Source organism: Perca flavescens, chromosome 5 (genome assembly GCF_004354835.1).
Source record: "Perca flavescens isolate YP-PL-M2 chromosome 5, PFLA_1.0, whole genome shotgun sequence".
Classification (NCBI taxonomy): Eukaryota; Metazoa; Chordata; class Actinopteri; order Perciformes; family Percidae; genus Perca; species Perca flavescens.
The window spans coordinates 13673507-13696007 of NC_041335.1; the positions used below are offsets into that span (position 1 = coordinate 13673507).

The 22501-nt window shown below is 39.5% G+C and overlaps 1 protein-coding gene across 2 annotated transcripts; it reads right to left on the reverse strand.

Annotated features, from left to right (window-relative positions):
* Positions 1–1326: 1326 nt before the first annotated feature.
* Positions 1327–22501, reverse strand: mfsd14bb (major facilitator superfamily domain containing 14Bb). Of its 2 annotated transcripts, XM_028578289.1 has the most exons (13): positions 22113–22501; positions 18861–18947; positions 14510–14572; positions 13554–13681; positions 11011–11125; positions 9891–10109; positions 9290–9403; positions 8829–8900; positions 7144–7256; positions 6841–6938; positions 6525–6667; positions 5864–6127; positions 1327–5167 (listed from the first exon to the last, which is right to left on the reverse strand). In XM_028578289.1, the coding sequence occupies exons 1-12, from the start codon at positions 22167–22169 to the stop codon at positions 5897–5899; spliced, it is 1440 nt and encodes a 479-aa protein (XP_028434090.1). In that variant the 5' UTR covers positions 22170–22501; the 3' UTR covers positions 1327–5167; positions 5864–5896. The 2 variants fall into 2 exon arrangements, with proteins under 2 accessions (XP_028434090.1, XP_028434089.1); XM_028578288.1 differs by having other exon boundaries at positions 1327–6127.

Sequence of the window (22501 nt, forward strand, 5' to 3'; positions counted from 1 at the left end):
TAATGGTTGATGTCACATGCCTGTTGTTCAATAAAAGATTAGATTTATTCCAGTTAATTTTATAGCTGGAGATTGAGCCAAATTCGTTGAAGATCATAAGAATTTTTGGAATAGAGTCCTCAAGATCAGAGATGTACAACAAAATATCTGCAAATAACAATATTGAGCTGTTACTAAGTCTACCTTCTGACAAGTTAACACTAACATTTTAACTCTTAAATACTCAATAGATTAAAAAGTCAATTGAAATAAAATAAAATGACTTACTTAAATGAAATTATGAGATAGTGAGTCAAAAGTATGTCGTACATCAAAATCCAGATTATGCCCCATTATCATACTTTTGACAAGTTTTTACTATTTTAGAAGTTTGACTTTGGATTTTTTTGTCATTTTTAACATTTCATCTATCCCCCCCTTGTCAGTAATGAACTTCCATAGTTTTAAGCTAATGTTGAATGACTGAAGGTTTTGTTTTTGAAACATCACAATCTGGTTTATTTGCATGTATCCCTGCTATGAGATACTTTTTAAATTTGATGTTTGATTGTTTTTAAATTAATTTCTGCATTTCAAAAAAAACTTTTCATTCCAAAATCAGATTTCCAACATTTAAACATCTGACGTCAACTCATTGAAGTTCACTGCTTCATTATAAACCGTGATCACAAACATACTTCACAATTTAATGTTTTGAACGGTTAATCTTGGGAGTACCACACTGTACAGTATATCTGGTCTGTGCAGCGAATGTGATGATTTTGTTTTAATGTTTTGTTTTCTCCACACAAACACATTGGAGACATATTTGGGAGAAGCTGGATTTTATGGTTGAAGGTGTAAATGTGACCAAACAGAAACGAGGCTGAACGTCAGACAAATTAAAGATTGATTCATTTCTGCAACAAAATGTGTAAATGCAAATTACAAACACATTTAGTGATTATTCCCAAGTGTTTTAACTTTTATATTTGTATTAGTTGTGTAACTGATTTTTCTGTGTGACGCTTTGAGAAGTTTGATCGTCTGTTTTTATTATTCATTTTAATAAATGTTTGTAAAGATGTTATTTTGCTTTAATTGTCTGATTTTTAAAGTTACCTGGAAGCAAAAATTATTTAATATTACACTTATTTCATAAGCAAATAAGTGACAGTTATTTCAAATACACATATTTCCCCAAATGCCAAATAATTTCTTCAAAGTTGGTGGTGGAGAATTAGTGTACTTTGACCAATACTTATTTTGAGGTTATCAATTTATCATAAAAAACAAAACAAAAAAAATCTATGAATATACTCCAAAAAAAGCAGTCCACATTTTAAATTCCATACATTTGTCTTTATTATAATTATTATCATAGATATTATTCAAAATTATGTTCTTAATAAGATAAAAGCAACTGCAAATGCACAACACAAAGACGTCATTCAGCGTCTCTTTGTTTATATATAAAAACAGATATGAACATGAAGAATGATTAGAGGCACACGTTGAAAAGAAAGTTAAAGTGCAGCAATCAGCAAATGTTCTGCATCATGTACACGAGGAGGAGAAATACTTGACCGCGTACATTTCTTTTTCCGTTCTAATAATTATCAGCTAAAATAAGTCTTCTCAGTAAAACTAAAGATTTATATTCAGTAACAAGTACTGACATACAAAAACAAGTTTCAAAAAACTTCGGTCATCATCAGTTCAGTAATGTCCGTTTTAACTGGTGGCCATGTTGCTTCACGTCTCCATCGGAAAGTTGAAATGATTGAATAGGACGAAAAATAAACGTGTTTTTCTACAAAAGCTCTTAAAGAGTAAGCATCTGATTGATGATGAGCACGGAAAGCTTTCAGAATGTCAGTTTTCAATTCAGAAAAAAAAGAAGTGAAATCTACCCGTTACAATGTCCCATAGCTCGAGGTGACCTTGATTATATTTTACCTACAGTCCAAAACACAAAAGATATTCAGCTTACTATCATATATGATAAAGAAAGAAATCTTTGACTTTTGGAAGCAGAAAACTGAGAAATTACTTAAACATTTGCGGATTCATTTTATGCTGATCAACTAATCGATTAATCGTTGGAGCTCTAGCAGAGATGCGCAGAATTAATCTTCACTGTTTGCTAAATGTGTAGGAACTACACAGTGTTGTCCGGAGGAGTGATGAAACTTTCCTATGAGACGCAGCAGCAACAGATAGCTAAACGGGACGACAACGACAATATCAGCAAATACAGGATGTAATAACACTGGTGGATTCTGGGATATTGCGTGACAACTCTGCAGTGCTTCAGACTCAGAGTGTAAAAAAAAAAAAAAATATAATGTTGGTCCAACTTTCTGTTTTTGACATCATCTTTGAGAAAGAGAGGAAAAATCAAACAGGAGATTAAAGATTACAGTCTCAGTCGAGTCCGAAAAGTTTGGTTTGAGGAACTGACGGAGAGCTTGAGGTTAAATTAAAAATATATATATTTTTAGATGACTCCTGTCTAGTTGTAACGTGATTCTGCTTCATGAAGCTGCACACCATCATCTTTAGAACATTGCAACGACATTGATGCTGCATTCAGGTCAAGTTGGGAAAAAAAAAAAAAAAAAAAACGGCAAACTAAATACAGAGTGAAACTTTGAACAGACATCATCCTATATAAAGTTTTGGTTCTTTTGTGACGTCAGTACTGAGACCTGTAACAGACACCTTCCCGTCAGAAGCTAGTATTTCCCACACATTAGATATAACTTGAGTGCAGCATATATGCCACTTACATAAATTTGACTGAGTGATGTATGGAGGACGTGTAAGGAAAAACAAAAATCTGTAACAGACAGAATATCAGTAATGGATTTATGTAACATCTTGAAGGTTTGAACTTGTCGAGCTACAAAAGGTTTTGCATGTTTTAGCTCATGTACGATCCACTCCTGCAGATTATTTTTCATCAGTTTTTCGAGTGAGGTCCTTCCTTTCGGTTTGTTAATTTCTATAAAAATAATCAACCTGCAGAGACGTGAAACACTCAATGTTTAATTGAAGATTGTGCGGGAAAACAATTAAATGAATGTCTCTCCTCGTTGGTGCGTTCAAGGACATACTGTAGCTTAGAAGACACACGCACGCTAAACTTGTCTTGCAACACTGCCTACTCATGTTTAAATTTATTAAGAAGTTTTAATGTGAATTAAACAATAGCTGTGCTTTTAGAAAGAGCAGTACACGGTATACATTATATGCTACTTCATAGTACAGTAGTAGATTTTGAAATTAGTATAAAATAAATCAACATATTTAACCATGTTTTTGCGAAATAGTAAATTATTTTGAAGTTTAGTAAAGTTTCAAGCCTCTGCAGGCTGAAATAAAAGTTAAACAAATAGTCGTCTGGAAGGAAGAAAATTAAATAAATAATCTAAAAAAAAAAGATGAAAAATGATCAACATATATCCACATATAGTCCTTTAAACATCACATCTATCCCATTCAGGGTTACCGGGGGCTGCATCCTGTCCCAGCCTGCACTGGGTGAGGTATGACACGTCTTTTTCACGGATTAGTTCATCTTTCACCAGAGAAGAACACTAACGGCCATCTAGACAGCTGGGTGGAGTTTGGCGTCAATACAGTACAGTTACAAAGCTGTTGCTATGGATAAAGCATCTCCTGGCTGTAGCCATGGTAACAGCTCTGACTATGAAGGGAAAGGGGGAAAGACGTGGTTTGACCTCTTAAAGAAAAAAAAAAAAACCATCTGAAAACAAAAGTAACAAAATAGATAAACAAAATTATAGCAAATGGCACAATTTGGTTCTCAACAACCTGTCGGCTCTGAAAGTCAGAGTGAGACTTAACACAACGAGAACAGAGCGCTCACTGCACAGATCAAGATCAGGCTGTCAGGCCTGGATTGGAAACACATGTTTAAACTACATCAGTAACTCAAGAGCGCTCGATTCGTCCTACCTGGAGCGGCAGGAAGGTGGAAGGAGGAGCACTACCAGAGCTTGAAAATAACAGACAGGCTTGACACACTTCAAGTATTTGAACACAAAATGATATGAGGAGGAGATGTCAATAGATCTGATACTGAAATGTGATCCAGTGACATAAGCGAAACAAGCGCACTGAGCCCAGCTGGGGATGTCATGGAGGAAAACATCTCATTGGTGTGCAGGATTTAGTAATTTATGCTCTTGATTTAAGATAACCTATCAGCTTCCGGTCACTCTCTTACTGGATCTCTTATAAACGTTTAAGTTGGACTCTGATATGCAGAGATACTTCAGGTGTTGTCTGTTAAACACAACTTTGTTTTATCTTTGAGATCCATTAAAAGCATTTTACAGGATGACAGATTATACTGTGGATGTCATACCGTTCATAAAGAACTGGAGCACTTCATAAATGTCTTTGTCAGACTCATGTCTAACTGAACTTATTTACTGCCATCAGGGGAGGAGGTAAAATATAGAACTTGATATTAAATCCAGAGCACTAATCAGTAAATCGTGGTTACATATTAGATACCATCCCCTAAACCCCCCACCCCTCACGACACCTAGCGGGCTCCATACAAGCGCACCTAAAAGCACTTCAAACGGTTTGAATTAATTTCTTAAATATATATCAACGTTTCTATTTCTAGTTTTCTCCTCAATATGAAACACACAGGAGGAGAGGATGATGATGTCACAGCTGGTCAGAGCTTGCACATGCTCAGTGTGAGTGACAGTCCAGTGTCCTGGTAACCTGGTAACCTGGTAACCACAAGTCTCATTATTTGAGTACAAACAGTCAGTAATGTGGAGATAAAATATAAACAGCAACAATAGAAAAATAGCCCCTGCGCCTGCAGGCGACAACTCCACTCCCACCAGTCTCACCTCTCCTGTGTCATATCCCACAATGCCGAGCAGCTCTGACCCCACCATCCTCTACCCCATTTCTCCGTCCTGGTATAAAGTTTCAGTTAAAACAACAGTCTGTAGTTTCGGGATGCCTGGTGGTCAGCTGTGTGGAGATTTCAACACACCTCCACCTCACCGCTGGTCCCGTACAAAAAGGGGGCGTTTGATCTCCTGACTTCTGCAGACCCGACAGGTGGAGTTAGGTGCAGCAGATACAGATGCAGACTCCATGACTCTAGAGTGTTTAGGTGGCAACCAGACTGACGGCAAAAAAAACAACAAAAAAAACAACAACACGTGAGTAAAGTGATTTGCATGGTGGGTTATAATTCATAGTATTTTAAACTAAAATCACAAGCGGTACATTTTCACGAGTACGTCTCCTTCATCTACCAGGTGAAGGAGGTTAAGGTCACACTGGGAGCAGATGTGCCTCACAACCTTCTCACTAGAGGAACTACTAAAGACCAAAACTAGTTCGGTGACATGGAGCTAAGGTGGACTTAGAGGCTGAGGTCCTTGTGTTTGAGTGGTTAAAATGTGCGCCGTGTAACTGCCACGTTCCTAGTTTGATCTCAGGCAACATTACCTCTTCTTTCTCTTAATGACTTCTGTCTCTCTATACGGTTGTTGGATCAACAAAATTAATACTGAACCAAAAAGAAACCAAAACTGGAAGGACCAGACTATAATCAACCAGTCCTTGAATATTTTAAACTACATTGTTAAACTAAGTCTAAATTTGAGACTTGTTGGAACCAAAAGGGAAATTAATTTGTGCGACAAACATACGGCAGAGAAGAAATATTGTACAGAAATAAATCTCGTCAGTGTGATTGCTGCCCAACATTCCCTGAGTCTTTTATCTGAACAGTCTGGATCTAAAGAAATCAAAAAATAAAAGCTGAAAACGGTTTATTCGGAAAGGGGTGAGACTAGCAGACAGTGCTCACAACCTCAACGCTGCGATTGGCCGGCCCGGCTGTCTGTCACATGCTGCTGTCCTGTAGGAGCGGCTCGATGTCCTCCGCATCACTGGTGGGCGTGGCCAGAGGGCTGGCGCTCTGAGCGTGTGCAGTGGAGGTGCTGCTGGACTTGCGGGTGGAGCAGGTCTTGGCCTCAGCCAATCGGTGGTGCTCGGGGATGAAGACTGCTACGATGAGGGCAAATAAGACGGTGCACGCTCCAAATAGGAAGGGAGGACCAGGAATCACCGACTTCTGCAGACAGAGAGAAATTATGCGTTAAATGTTTAAATGATGAACAATTATTTTGAAAACTGAATGGATTGACTTCAAAGATTGGCCTCAAAGATTGGCCTCAAATTGAATCATGATTAAAAATCTGCACAATAATAAATGTCTATCTAGATATACACACCATAAGTACACATCAATATTGTAATTAATATACAACTAAATGTTATAATAGATTTGTTTCCATATTGTTACCCCTAATTGTATGTTCAAGTAATTTTACTTCTATGGGTTTATGCTTTGGTAACATGTTTAGATCAAACAGTGATGTCAGCTCTAAGCAACAAACCGTCCCAAACCCCAAATGCCGTCATGACCCTTACGGTTCAGGTAAGGTAGCAGACTTCCTGTGTGTGCGTACCTCTATTTTCTGCGTGGGTCGTCCTGCCACCGGGTGCATATCGTCCAGCTCCACGTTGAAGAGAAAGAAGATGAAGCCGTAGAGGGCTGGACCCAAACCGTTACAAAGACCTCGGATACCTGTGATCATCCCCTGGGCTACACCTGCGCGCACACACACACACAAAATCTTCAAAAATGCTTTAAATAAAAAAAAAAAAAAAAAAAAAAAAGATACTCATGGACAGAAAAATCAACACAAAGACACAACATCCGCATCTTTCTCCCATGATTCCTGTTCTCCTTCCTACCAGACACAGACAGACAGACGTACTGACCTTGCTGGTCAGGGGATGCACAGTGTGACACCAGAGCAGAGACTGCTGGGAAGGTGATGGAGGACATAGCTGCTACTGTTCCTGCTGCCCACATCATCCTAAAACAGAGATGAATAAAACATAATCAAACAAACACTTAGTTTTGTCTTCAAGTGTGAATGAAGGAATGATATACAATAATAGTAATATTTTTATAATATTATATAATATAATTTCATTTGAGCAATAACAGAAAATACAAATTTATACTGTGAGAAAAAGACCAAAAGTCACATCAAGTAAAAAAGCAGCGGGTGTTCTCACCATGGCTCGGAGCCGAAGCCGTACCAGGCCAGCTGGAAGAGCTGAAAGCCCAGACCCAGAAGAACGGTGTTCTTATTACCAATAGTCCTCATTAAAACACTAAGGAAGAGAGTCTGACAGACAGAGAAAGAGAGAGAGAGATTATGGTACAACAGAAGTGTTGGACACTTTTCAAATACATGAAACTATGTTATAATAGGGCAATGCAATTAATCAAAATTTTAAAATTGCTATTACAATTTCGACTCCGTTTATGATAATAAAAAAAAACTGAATAACCGAGAAAAACCAATTATTTTGCACATTGCTTTTTGCAAGTAAACTCTTATTTTGTCTTGTGTTCTGAATGAAAAAAAAAGGTTCAAATGGGCAGTCCTTCCAGAAAAACGCAGAGGTTTGTTGTGATTGTTGCAGGCAAAAATCCTTGATTATGCACCACGTTTTCTTAAAAAATGCAATGGAATATGCGGGATATTTATGCAATTTTATGCAATGAAATTGCGGGAACTTGCAAAAATTGCGGGAACTTGCAAAAACTGCGGTTTGATGAAAAAGAGAATAAAAAGTGATCCCCCAACACCCTGCTTTTTTAAACTTAATTTAGACATCAGATATTAAGATAGCTTTCTTATTGGATACCAACTTAAGAGACTCAAAGTACATGTCAAATTCAACTTCCAACACCTGCTTTACGATGATGTTCACGTCGCATAATTCCGTCACTTCATAACGTTCCCATGGCAACAGGGGAAAATGTTTTGGAACAAAAATGCGGGGATCATGCAAGCACCGCATATTTTGCGCGAAAATCGGCAATTTATGCGGCGAAAGTGCGGCATATTTGAAAAAATGCGCCCCCCGTGTTGAATTATGTGATCACATAATCACGTTTTTCTGGAGGGACTGAATGGGTAAAGTATATTACAGTTGTAGGCGTTTTCCCTGATTTGTTTAACTTTTCACGTTTTTTTTAAGTTCAATAATTGCAACATCTTTCCAAAAGTCAATGAGTAATTGTGTTAGTGCTCTGAAGCACGGAAGGGAGGGGGAAGGGACGGGATGAGGAGGAGGGAGGGGCGAGCTAGTCTCGTTTTGTTTGAAAATACTTTGAACGTCAACAAGAATAACGTCACCCAACATCGCTTAGAGCACCTTTAAAGTCCAGCTGAAACTAAATTACATGTTTTTGTCTGCTACAGCAACATATCTGCTCTGTAAATCACTTCCTGTGTTTTCCTATTCCTAAATTCCTATTATGGTTTGGTTTTGGTTTCATGATGGTGCCCCAGTTTGGCATTAATTCAACTGAATACCGTTCAGGTATCAGTCTACGTAAATGGAGACTTTATTTCGATATAAGCCAATCAAATCTTTTGATTGAACAAGCGCATAATGATATACATTTTAAATTATACACACAGAGGCAATTTGAATTTGGCTGCAAATCTCAGAGAGAGAGCGAGAGCGATGAAAACATTACTTAATTAAAAAGGTAGCCCTCTATCTGTCCATGATGAGATGAAATATCTGCAGTGAACTGTTCAAAATCGATTTAAACCAGCTCTGAGAAAAAAGTTTACATTTGTGTGACACATGCACAAACATCCATACGTGAACAGAAAACAGACTGAGGATAAATTCTGTGACAAAACTGCCACGATGGTGTCGGCTGGTTGTTTCTGTACCTGAGCAACTATAGAGAGGATTCCCACCATAGCGATGAAGGCAGCAATGGATGCAGGAGAAAACTCAATCACCTGAAATACAGAATAAAATATCTTACAGTGAGCGAATGATTTACATTTCACCAGTGACAGAACCTCATAGAAACACTAACATGTTCAGGAATAAACAAACACTAATGGGGTTAAAATCATCAACTCTCTGAGGGGGAAACATCCTGAACACTGATATTAAGGTCATTAAATGTACTGATGTTATTTACTTTCATCAGAGAGATACGGTGAAACACTGAACAGCAATTTTAACATCCAGCCTGATTTTCACCAGAAGGAGGAGTCAACAAATGAAGTTGAAAAGAAGATTAAAGCAGGTCATGACATCTCGCATGATGGTGGCTACTGTCCCAACTAGACAAAAGAAGAAAGCACTTGTACACCTGTCTGACTGTGTGTGTGTGTGTTACCTGTCTCAGGTAGAGGAAGAAGCTGGAGTACTGTCCGGCCTCAGGCAGGTAGGACAGGAACACTGTGACACAGATCAGCAGCACTGTGGTGTCTTTCCCCACCCGACGCAGAGACTGAACACACAAAACAATCAGTTGTCAAGGCAACTCATCATTACATCTGTCTGTCAATCAATCAGCTGACATCTGGCAGACACATTTACATGAACTACCAAAGATATCATTGCTGCATGATGGCAGTGTTAACGTCTCACCATTCAGCTGCCAAATATTACACTTTGACCAAATAACTTTTTTTCTCACTTGTACTTTATTTTTTGCTACACTCTTTCAGCGTTGTCTCGGTTTTTAAGTTTTTAGAATGATCTACTTGTGTCTTCCAAATTAAGCATTATTAACTCTATTTGTGCCAGTGCAGTTATTAATAAAAATGCAACAACAAACTGGGTATTGAACTGCCAAATATGATATGTTAAGCTATAAAGCATCATAATAACCGTGTGACTAATACACGTTTCTTCCTCCTCTTCTTTTCAACAAACTATACGTGACCTTTGACCCCGCGTGGTCACACTATGGTGTTTTCAGTCTCTGAACTCACTGCGAACGGGTCAGCCTGCTCCCAGGAGATGGGGAAGCCCCAGGACGTCAGCCTCATCTTGTCTGGCAGCGACTCGGGGACCACGAAGAACACAAAGGCGATGTCGGCCACAGCGATCACCGTGGCAACCAGGACAACCAGGCTGTCGCCGTACTGCGCCGACAGGTAGGCCCCGATGGCCGGGCTCGTCACCAAGCTGGCCGCGAAGGTTGCCGAGACCTGATGAGACACAAAAACACAAACCTTTACTGACCTTTACATTGTGGCAGTTTGTTTCAGCTGGTGTGAAAGATCTCAACTAAACTTTGGACTAAACAACTGGGCCGACCTGCAAAAGCACAGCAGGCTAACCTGAAAAGGAAGGTTTCAGGCCTTAAACCCCCCATTTTTAAAGAAGACTTTGGTTGTTTGTTGTGTAAAAAGTATTAGTTCAAATATGTGTATTTTAAAATCATTATTTTGTCATTTACTTCTTTTTCATTATTCACGACAGATGAGGTCCAGTGACCGACTTAGTCTCAAAGACAACAATTAGTCATTGGTACCAACTGATTTAAATCTCAGTTAATACTGTCGTATGCCTTCTGTGTATTTGTATTTTTGACCTTAACTTTTAAAAACTTAAGCCAATAACCAGTGAGTCAGAGTCACAAATACTTTTTTCCTAGAGCCACAATCCACCCAGCATACACCCATAGCAGGGGGACAGAGACCAGAATGCACTGCAGCAGCTTTAATCTGTTGGCACTACCAGTATAGGTTTCTGCACCTCAACATAAACCACTCAGACAACTCAAAGAGTCCATTTGTACTTGTACTTCCTGTCCTGCCTGTGACACCAGTTCACTGCAGAGCTCCATAATGGCAGGAAACACCATTAAACAGATGTGCAGGACTTCCATTATATATACACAATATTCTATTACAGTAAGCACATGGGCTGCAGTGCTGCTCCATTATGTACACATAATTACTTAACATTCAGTCAGATATCCAAGCTGTGACGTAGCTTTATCTTTAAACCTGGGACGTTCTTTTTGAAAGTGTCTTGCGACAACCCACTTCCTGTGTTAGTGACTAAAGGCTGAATGATTTAAGCTGTCCATGTAGCTGTAGTTACCAGTCCGTAGGCGGTGCTCCTCTCGTGCTCCTCTGTAATGTCAGCCACGTAGGCGAAGATCACCGAGAAGGTCACCGCGAAGATTCCTGAGACTGAGATCAGAGCAAAATACCACCTGGACACAGAACAGGTATCAAAACATCAGATATTAGATCTACTATTATTAGAATTCACACACACAGACACACACAGACACACACTTCAGGAGGACATTTGTCATCATCCTAGTTTCCTCAATTTCCAGATTCTTCAAAATAAAAAAGCTGCAGATTCTCAGGAAAAGGAAGAAGCAGATTCTCAGAGCTGTATTATGTTGATAATGTAATATTATGGTAAATCAGATTATTGGCAAAAAAAAACATTGTGTAAATAGGCGTTTGGTGTCATTTACATAAATCAGGAACCGATTAAAAATAAACTTTCCACAATGTGAAAGGGTTTTTAATTAATAATAATAATAATAATAATAATAATAATAATAATAATAATAAATACTTTATTAATCCCGCAAGGAAAATTACAATGTTTTTCACTCTGTTGTTATCATACACAGGCCTGAATTACACACACATGCTCAGTACCTATACATGCACTAACGTCAGAGTGAGGTGGCTGCAGCTGTCGATGGACAGGCGCCCCGAGCAGTTGGGGGTTCGGTGCTTTTCGGTTAGATTCCTTTAAATCACTAAATTATGACTTATGAATAAAACTTTGCCTATTTTTTTTGCTTTTTAAATTGATGCACAATACTGTATTCTAAGGATAATTACTGTCAATTAATGGATTAAAAGAAAGCTATTTTGATAATCAATTATTGTTTAAGTAATTTTTCAAGAAAAACTACCAAATAGGATGATTGTTCCACGCTATGAAATCTGGGAGTTTGCTGCTTTTCTTGGTCTCACAAGATAGTAATTTGAATATTTTGGGACTTTTGGTCGGAATAAACAAGACCTTTGATGACATCACTTCAATTCAATAAAATGATATTTTAGAGCTACATTAAATGTGTAATAACTGAGTTTTTAGAGGGATATGCTACACTGCTCATGTTTCATGAATAATTAAAAACAGAGCAAACACTGTGCGCTGACATGAAGAGCACATGAACACTGGGACGCTGAGTTGTGAGAGAAGCAGGAGAGGAAAGTGTTCTTTGCTCTCTGCTCTGCAGCATACATGCTGATCCTGAGCCGCTCACATGAACAACATGTGACTGTTCAAACTCCAATAGACCCTCCACTAACTATTGACTCAAGTGAGATCAGACCAGGGAGCCATAACTTTATTTTAAGATTAAGCAATTACTTTTTTATTCTATGAAACATCAGAAAACAGTGAAAAATGTCCAAAACTCAAAGATACTCGGTTTACTGGGATATAAAACAGAGAAAAGCACATATATAGATATTAAACTGAAAATCTTTGAGTTCGTTTGTCGGAAAAAAAACTAATCAGCAGATTAATCAATATTTAAAAATGATGATTAGTTGCAGTCCTGCTCATAAACATGCCACCCTCAGTTTGTACTGTAACCTGATCTCATCTGATGCCAGTGGATCAGTTTAAATTATTTCCAGGAACAAACTGACTTCAGCAGAACTGAAGAGAGAGACAACAGAGAGCCGATCACAGAGGAGTGTCTGCTAAATGTACAGTACCAGCAGCTGTACAGGAGGTTTAGTGGACTTTAGGAGGATTCAGACTGTCTCTAATGGGCTGACATGAGGTACCCTGGAAATCCAGAGTTCTCACGAGAGGACAATTTTAAATTTGCTCAGCAAGTCACTCTGGCATTCAGTAATGATGCTCATCACCTATGCCCTTGTAGCCGAGCTGCACCGATCACATTGGTATATCGGATATAGGCGGGCCAGAGGCAAGCTAAACAGATGACCACCGCGCTGCTCCGTCTAAGTCATTAGTAAACATTGCAAGATTGCGAATTGTTCCTTTACAAGAAGGACATTTGTGCCGTTTTCCCGACTGGATACGGCAAGAGTTTAATCTACCAGTTAGCTCCGCTGGTAGCTAAGTGTATGGGTACACTCTGGATACGTCACCCTGTGTATTGTTATGATTGGTCATAGTGTTATCCAATGGTGTGCAGTGAGATTTTCAAATGCATTTTTGGTGCCGCCCCTCGAGTTGGGCCATTTTCATTACTCAATGCCAGACCCTTAATCTTTCGGATTTGGGTCTGGATTTCCAGGCTAGACATGAGGTTTCTCTGAGGTAACGACAAAGACTTGTTTGGGAAAGGACTGCTCAGAAGCTCTTAAGAATAATACATTTGGAAGCAAACTGGTATTTGACATTAATGCTGCTGACATGAAAAAAATATTTTTAAACTGCAGGTGACACATTTAAATGATAATAAAAGTTGGTCATTTAAATTTAAAAAGCTTAGAATATTGCTTCTACATCCCCCGTCTTCAGACTGTGCTGCTGTCTGACTTAAAACTGATTTATAGCTGTAAATCTTTTCTTGGTAGTGCAAGTTATGCATAAACTGTCTCTCACACAAAGAAACACAGTCTCACCAAGGGCTGATCCTCATGAAGGGGATGGGGGCACAGGTGAAGAAGACAGTCATCAGGAGGAAGGACTTCCTGCCCCAGATGTCTGACAGGGCACCAATCAGAGGAGCCGACAGAAATGACAGAAAGCCCTGAACAAGAAAAAAAACCAGTGACAAAAATATTTTTTCCTCCATGTCTCCACACGATGTTCAAATGTAAATGTAATTTATGTACGAGCTGCAACGATTTATCCATTAGTTGATCAAAAGAAAAATGATCACAAACAATTTTCATAATCGTTTTAACAGTTGCAGTCATTTTCAACCTAAATATCCCAAACAGATAGTTCTTAAAATGTGAGAATTAGCTGCTTTCCTTGGTCTCACATGATAGCAAACTGAATAACAAAACATTTGATGACATTGCCTTGCAGGCTGTTGTGATGGACATTAACAAAATCCAGTGTTTCCTTTTCTTCATTCGTTCATTCAAGAAGGGCTGCAGGTTTTAGTGCCATAGCATCCTTTACACAACAATGGTGCCAGTGAGTTCCACACAGTGGGGCTTCCAGATTTAATTTAATTAATTTAAGACAGCAGTGGTAACAGATCAGTGCTCTGTATCAGCTTCGGAGTTGAGGTAACGGAATCAGGAGAGAAAGTTTGATGAGTGTATCTAACTTTATGAATTCAATTTATCATTTCATGATAATGCTTTTTAACCCCAGTAAACATGCAGGAGAAACACTGCATTCATGTTGTTTTAGTGAACATTCATTTCTCTATTCTACTTCACTATACATTCTGCTGGTAGTTCCATGAGGTTTACGTCTTCCCATCGCCACTGATTCATCTTTTTATTAGCTATAAAACATTTACTCTCATATCTGCTGCTGTGACAGACAAACATCCCCAACAGGAATCCTGCAGCGTTTCATATGAATGCGTCTGATGTGTTGGTGCCGAGAGAGGGCTTACCTTGACCCCGTGAACCAGGCCATTCATCAGGAAAGTGTGCTGAGGAAACGTCTCATGGAGGACCTGAAACAACCAAACAGAAAGTCACGTCTACAGGTCTTTCAAAATAAATTAAACATTTTTATTTAACTCACTATTTAGACATCAACCATCTGTCAGTCTGTGACTACTTATATTTTCATTCACTTGTGTGACTGTGGATCATGTTAAAGTGCATCTTAATGGGTCAGTTGTGTGACTTAAGAAAATTAACCAAGGAAATGCATTTATGATGACTGTCACACACATTTCTAACACATACTGTGACTGATACATTAGCACTAAGACTAAGTATGAGTGTTCTAGTCTTTGATAAACCTTTAAACTCATGGATCTGCCTCTCAAACTGGACTTCATGGATCAGATATTATCTTCTCACCTGTACCTTGGTATTATTTTTAGTCTGAAAGTTGCGTAACAGTAACCTGACTCCGCCAGATGGATTGCTTCGCATTTGCTCGGCATATCCATCTGGGAACTTTCTGTTGGGAAACCTTTGGGAAGGGGCGGAAATACTGGTTAGCTGATTGGATGAACCATCTGTTTATCACCTATGTTGGTGATAGACGGGCCAAATCAACCAATCAGATCCACAAAGCGTATGAAAATACAACCACAAGACCGCCCCTGCTGCTGCAGGCAAAGCATAGCTCGTTAGCTCAGCATGCAAGCAACATGTCGGTAAAGGATATTTGCCGTTTGTGTAACGAGAATTTAGGAATAAAAGTCACCATTTCAGGTTCCCGGACCATATTCCAAAAGAAGGATCCAAGAAAAAAAAAGCATTAGCGAGCGGCTAACAGAATTAGGGCTACCGCTGTCTGATAATACTGGTTAGCTGATTGGATAAACCATCGGTCTATCACCACCTAACCCACCTCAAAACCAACGCTGATTGGCCCGGTCGTTTGGCTAACGGCTCCAAATTGTCTCTGCCTCAAGATGCCAGACTGATCTGCGAGTGGAAAACTGGAGCTCGTGAGATCAGGACGGTCTCACGAGGCTAGTGTAACAGAACAGTCGCCTTTTTACTGGTCTACATTAGGGCTGGGAAATACATCGATATCGATATATGAGGCTAGATATCGTCTCAAATTTTGGATATTGTAATATGACATGTGTTGTCTTTTCCTAGTTTTAAAGGCTGCATTACAGTAAAGTGATGTAATTTTCTAAACTTACCAGTCTTCCTCACTGTTCTATTATTTGCCTTTACCCAATGAGTATTTATCAAAAAGCTCATTGTGTATATGTTTTGTTAAAGCACCAATAGTCAGCCCTAAAATATCGATGCATTTGGTCGAAACTATGATGATATTTGATTTTCTCCATGTTGCCCAGCTCTAGTCTACGTCAGGTGATGGATTAACCAGTTCTGTCGGTTCACATTTTTTACAGTCCGTCTGAAACCCTCACATGCCCACGAGTACATTGTTTGCTGTAATGGTTTCTCATGGTCATACTGGCCACAAAACAATCCCCTCTTAAAGCAATCCCAGTGTAAGAGATTGGGGACAAAAATCCACAGTTCTTGTTCAGTGTAAAAATGACTTCAAAATGTTGTTAAAAACAAATATGAGACTTCTAAAGTGATACAGACAAATCAAGTGGGTTTCATCAAGAGGTACTGTCCCTCTGTCATGGCTTAGCAAGGAAGCCGTCTGTGGAAGCACAAAGAGTGAATTTTGTACTAAAAAGACTTTGATTTGACAGAGTCAGACTTCTAAAGCTTTTGAACTGACTTTAGAAGTTACAGAGAACAAGGATTGTACATTTTATCATCCACCACTTCCATTGAAATTGTTTTAGATTAAAAGTAGTAAGAACTACAGCAACCAATTACTCTCTATAGTGAATAGGAGTGGTTACTAGGGGTGTGACGAGACACCCAGCTCACGAGACGAGACACGAGACACGAGACACGAGATTGGGTTCACATGATCGAGACGATATTTTAACACTATTTTACAGAAAACTACAATGAAGAAATAAGACTGGAAAAATAGTCCTTTATTCAATCAAAGTCCCAAAAATTGCCACAAACTCCGATAACTGGCTTCTCTTCTGTATAACTAACACTGTTACTTATTCCAAATGTATGGTGTGTAATTCAGGCCTGTGTATGATAGAGTGAAAAACATTCACACAGAGAACCAAGGTTACAACATAACTAAGTGTTTTCTGGCAGTAGTTGAGACCAAATGTTTTTTACTTGAATTTGTCATTGTACATTAGACAGAGAAATAAAGCTTATTTTGATATTGTTTCACATTGATTACGTTCTAAAACACTAATAAATTACCATCAAACACTTAGATGATTTTTGTGAAGACAGATGCTCTTTTCTCCTCCTCTGCATTTTATTAAGTGCAGCAATAAACAAGGAAGTAGGCTACTCTAGTATTGATTTATGACCATTATAGGACAAAGGGAGAATATTTCTCTTTGATTATTATCATTAAAAGTAAAGTTATGTTTTGCTGTCTGCTTTCCGACTCATTTTAACAGTGGTCTGTGTGAGATAGCGCTACGGTGAACTGCACGCTGCAGACGCGTGAGTCTCGGCCAAGAGAGAGAGAGAGAGAGGGAGAGGGAGAGGGAGGGAGAAAGAGGGAGAGCGGCGGTACTCTCTAACGTTCTAACACTGTGTTTTACATGTAGCTTTTATCTTCCGCTATTGCTCTGCAAAAGTAAACTCAGAGTCAACTTTGGAGAACGGGAGGGGGATCTTCTATGCTAATTTCAAGGCTGCTGCTCTGCACTTGTGTACTGATATCGCGAGAAATATCGTCAGGTTTAATCTTGTGAGATCTCGTGGGGACGAAATCTCTTCACACCTAGTTGTTACCATCAGGTAGGTGGACGACCCATGTCCAGAGAGCCTTCATAACTTCCATTAGAGCTCTGTTAAACAAATCCTTGTGATATGACAGTTGTGGAACTTGCTGTTCTTGATTGGTTATGTTGTCGTTGAAGCGAGTAATTGAAAAAAAAATAACTAACCCTTTTTGATGTACATACTGCCATGTGAGCACTGAATTAAGACACTCATGAAATATGTGAATCTATTATTTAATAAAAGGACTTACAAATGCAGAAGACTCAGCTGTTGAATGAGGAAAGGCAATTGTTTATGGGAAAAATGAAAACGACTGTTGACAGAAGAACCTTGAGTACATTTACACGCACACCAATATTCCATTATTGTTCCTAATATGAAAATATTGTATATTATAATATATAATTTGATAGAGGTCATGTAAACAGCATATTCCGGTTGGATTTTCCCAATTAGGCCCTTTTCCAAATATAGCCTTTTCTGATTAAGACGTGGGATATTCCGGTATTATTAAGGTTTTAGAGGCATTCTTTGGACATGTATACAGCGCATTAGGAATTTGCGTCTCAGTTTACGGCCTCTTGTCGGTTTACGGGTTATGGTCAGCTCTGTGGGTTGCTATGATTGCTGTAAACAAACCAACAGGTTTTTGGATATGTGCTACGCCAACCTTTCTTTGAAGAAGCTGGTTAAAGGAATGAAAGAGGGAGGCTGTGTTCGCACAGCCCAACTAGTCCGCCACCGCTGGTAAACTTAGAAAACATTGTATTTAGCACGGCTACATGTAAACGGGAATATTAGTTGAATATTTCACTTTCAGCCATGTAAACAGCTTAGTCGGAATAATGGGCAAAAACTGGAATATTATGTGCATGTAAACGTAGTCCTTGTCCACATCTTCACAGAGAGATTGAACTACAAACACCCAGCTGACTGGCAGATAGGATTGGGCATCGAGAACCGATTCCTACTTGGAATGGTTTCAAACATTTTTGGAATCGTTTAGAGGATTTGGTTTCAAATCCGATCATCGCTTCCCAATTTAATGTGTGCAAGTTTTGGTTTCCGAAGCAGCCAGGCGCTTGTTGTTTTGCAGCCTTGGAGCACAGTAAGCAGCGCTCTAGTCTGGCTTTATTTTACATTGAAAAAGCTGTAAAACTGCAAACCACCATTGACTCAAAATAAAACTTTCCTCTTATTTGTAAAAATAGGCATGTTTCAACTTCTACCCCTCAAAGAATCGGAATCGACAAGCACTGAATTGAAACAAAGAATCGGAATTGGAATCAGAATCGTTAAAATCCAAACGATGCCCTACTGGCAGAACAGTGAAACTGGCTGCTGAACCTTTACTTTAAGAAGTGATCTGTGTCTGTCTGTCTGTCTGTCTGTGTGTGTGTGTGTGTGTGTGTGTGTGTGTGTGTGTGTGTGTGTGTGTGTGTGTGTGTTGATGTTCTGTGTGCGTTAACTTACAGTCAGCATGGGCGTGGTCAGCAGCCCCCAGGCGAAGAACTCCAGGAAGATCACCACCACTGCATGAGTCACTCTGGCTCGGCCGTGCTGTGGCGAGAAGAGAGACAAAAACATTAACTATTCATCTGTGGGAATTAAAAGGTCCCATGACATGGTGCTCATTGGATGCTTTTATATAGACCTTAGTGGTCCCCTTATACTGTATCTGTGTCGCTTTCCAGAAATTCAGCCTTTGTGCAGAATTCCAGCCACTAGAGCCAGTCCCACAATGAGCTTTCAGGATGTGCCATTTCTGTGTATGTAGCTATTGAGGAGGAGAGAGAGGGGGGCAAGGTGTGGGGAGATAACCTTCTGGTAATCCAGATCGGCCCATCTGAGCTTACTTTTTCCTCGAAGGCAGCGCAGGATATCCAGGGCTCGGTTTACACATAGGCAGGCTGGGGGAACGCATATTAATGTTAAAAAACCTGAAAGTGCCATGAGACCTTCAACCTTACATCCTATACAATCTGATCAAAACTCATGTCTTCTACCGCTCTCCCCCAATACCTTCCACCAGCAGTTTACTCCAACATAATCACTGCACAGTTACATTAGGGCATGATGACTTCTCTACCGTTTCTTCTCATGTTGGTGATCAAGAAAGTTTCTATTAATGTTCTCATTTTAAGATGTAGTGGTTAATAGATTTAAAAAATAAATAAAAATAAAAAAACACTTAAAAGTTTCACAAAACCTCTACAGGTCATGTTTTTTCAAATGCTTATGCAGGTACGGTCGTAAAATCTAAAGTTACAAAAACAAGTAAGTTTAGTCATTATATCCACATTACTGATGATTATCTAAGCCTAATTTATGGTCCTGCGTTAAATGACACCATGGGTAAGTAGGTACGTGTAGATACGGACCCTACGCCGTTGCCTGACGTGCACCTCAAAAAATGTAACTACACGTCACGGTGCAGACAACAACAAGTCCAGCAAGTCCAAACAACAGATTAGTAGAGCTGTTTCTGTTCTATGTAGGAAGGACGTTTAAAATACACAAGTTACACAAATAAAAAAAACAGCAGTTTCACCTTATTCAGGTCTGTGTTGGTGAATTTATTCCTACGTGTTGGTGTGTTCGGTTAAAGACAGCCCTGGCACACCTGAACTACAAAATAAACCCTGACTTTACCTCTCACTTTCCCCAATAATAAATCATGGAGCTGTGTAGCTTCACAGTGAACAATATCATATGGTTGCATCAGTAGAGTAAATTTGCAGAAAGTTCAGAAATCTGTAAAATGTATCTGAAGTCAATGCAAACATAAGACCATTTTATGGTCCTGCGTTAATCCATGTCGTAAGTACGTACGTAGGTACATGTAGATCTATGTTTCCTTTGTCTGGTAATTACCGATCACTGAATGAGAAAAAGTGATGAGGACCGAAAATTTTAATAGTCTCCAGTCAGAATGACCGGTGGGAATTATTCTTTCTGCACAATTTGAATTGTTAAAAAAGGCTACAGTGATCTTCATATATTTTGTCTACGCCTGGAAATGAGTAGGGGGAAATGCAACGCTACCAAGCCACGGCCGAGCGGCGTGAGTCGGCGTACGTCAGCCTACGGCATAGGGTCAGCATCTCGATGTACGTACCCACGGCGTCGATTTAACGCAAAAGCATAAATCAGCCTTTAAAGAGATACACTAGAATGACGCAGCCACCAGCGTATCTCTTTAAGAGAATAGCAGAGCCGGCATGTGTGTGTATGTGTGCGTGGGAAGTGTGTGGAAGAGCGAGTGAGAGAGTGACAGGGATTTGCTTCTGAGCAAGTATACCAAGCAGTGGAGAGAAACAAAGTATCTCCCCTGTGCTTTCTGACGGTGGAATGGTGGAAAAGCTGTAGCAGGAAAAGTTCCCTTTCCTTATGGAGAAGGAGAGCCCGGAAATGAGTAGGGGGAAATGCAGGGCTGTTGCAGGCTGCACCGTGACGTGTAGTTACTTTTTTTTAGGTTCACGTCAGGCTACGGCGTAGGGTCCGTATCTACACGTACCTACTTACCCATGGTGTCATTTAACGCAGGACCATAAATTAGGCTTAGATAATCATCAGTAATGTGGATATAATGACTAAGTGGGTAAAGGCAAATAATAGAGCAGCTAGAACAGTCAGATTCAAGTTCAGAAAATTACATCACTTGACTGTAATGCAGCCTTTAAATCCAGGAAAAGACAACACCATATTATGATATCCAAAATCTAAGACGATATCTAGTCTCTTATCATATATCTTATATATAAGCCCTAATGCAAACCGATCTTTCGGCATCCATGTGAGGATTTATTGTTTTTCTCCGTTTTATATAACTGCAAACTAAATATCTTTGGGGATTAGACGGTTGGTCGGACAAAAGATATTTAAAGACGTGGACTTGATTAATCAGGAAAATTACTGATAACGGACTATAAAAATACTTGTTAGTTGCAGCCCTAGACTCTTTGCATGCGAAGCTAAATGTGTTTTGCATCTCACAACAAACAGTGGAAAGTCTTAATATTAGCTGGAATGGATGAGATGATTCTATGCAGACAGGTTAACCCTACTGTCATTTGCATGATGCCTTCACTGACAGGCCAGTACCCCATATGTATTACTTTATGAGCTTACACAATACAGCAGAAGGCAAACTGAAATCTGTAACGTAACACAAAGACTGCACTGTACTAAAACTGTAACATTCTACAACAAAAGGAGCTGTGGAGGAATCAATTACATTACATAAACATAATTAACACGGTTTAGTCTTGTAGGTTTACCATTGCAAACACAGAAGCATTTATAGCTGCCTTCTGAGCTAAATCCTTGAGGTAACATATGAACTTCCTTTCTCCGAACAGAAAGGAGTGACAGCTAACGTTAACGTTAATGCTTGGACCCGTGAATCAGCGCTGGTCGTTATCAAGGTTCACCTGAAGTAAACAGAAGCTAGCTAGTTGACATAACTAGTAAGCTAGCTAGCTTAAATTAACTGACAAAACGATTGAATTGACTCACATTATAGCTAACGTTAGCTACCCCTCTGATTTAGCTAGCTACCAGCGTTTAATTTACAACTAGCTAACGTTAACGGCCATGACATCTGTTTATTTGTCCACACATTCCAGCTGCTATCAACTGATTAGCTTCAATTCAAATGGACGTTTTCGTACAGACCAACATTAGCCTACAGTTGCTAACCAGCCAAGCTAGCGCACTTCTTACCGAGCTCCGGACCAACATTATGTCGTTGGCCTCGGTCGCAGTTTTCTCCAGGTTCATCTCACATCTTGCCGTAACGATTTTCACATCAAGTTCGTATTGCTCAGCATCCTCCTGAGGTTTCTCCGTCTCTTCCAGGGTGTCCCGCTGTGTGAATTATAACTATGTGTCTGCGCTATCGACTTCAGCTGTAGCGTTGACAGCGGTAAACTAGCTAAAGGCTCGGTCGCTTTTGTTTTTCACCGAAATTCCTCCGCTCTGGTTGTAATTTAACAGTTTGTCACCGTGTTTTTATTCACCGGAGTTCCCCGGCTGAGCGGCGCTGTCGGCCCATTTCCGTTAATTATCATTCAAAAGTGTTTTAAACGCCGCCCTACGGGACCGTCTCGGAT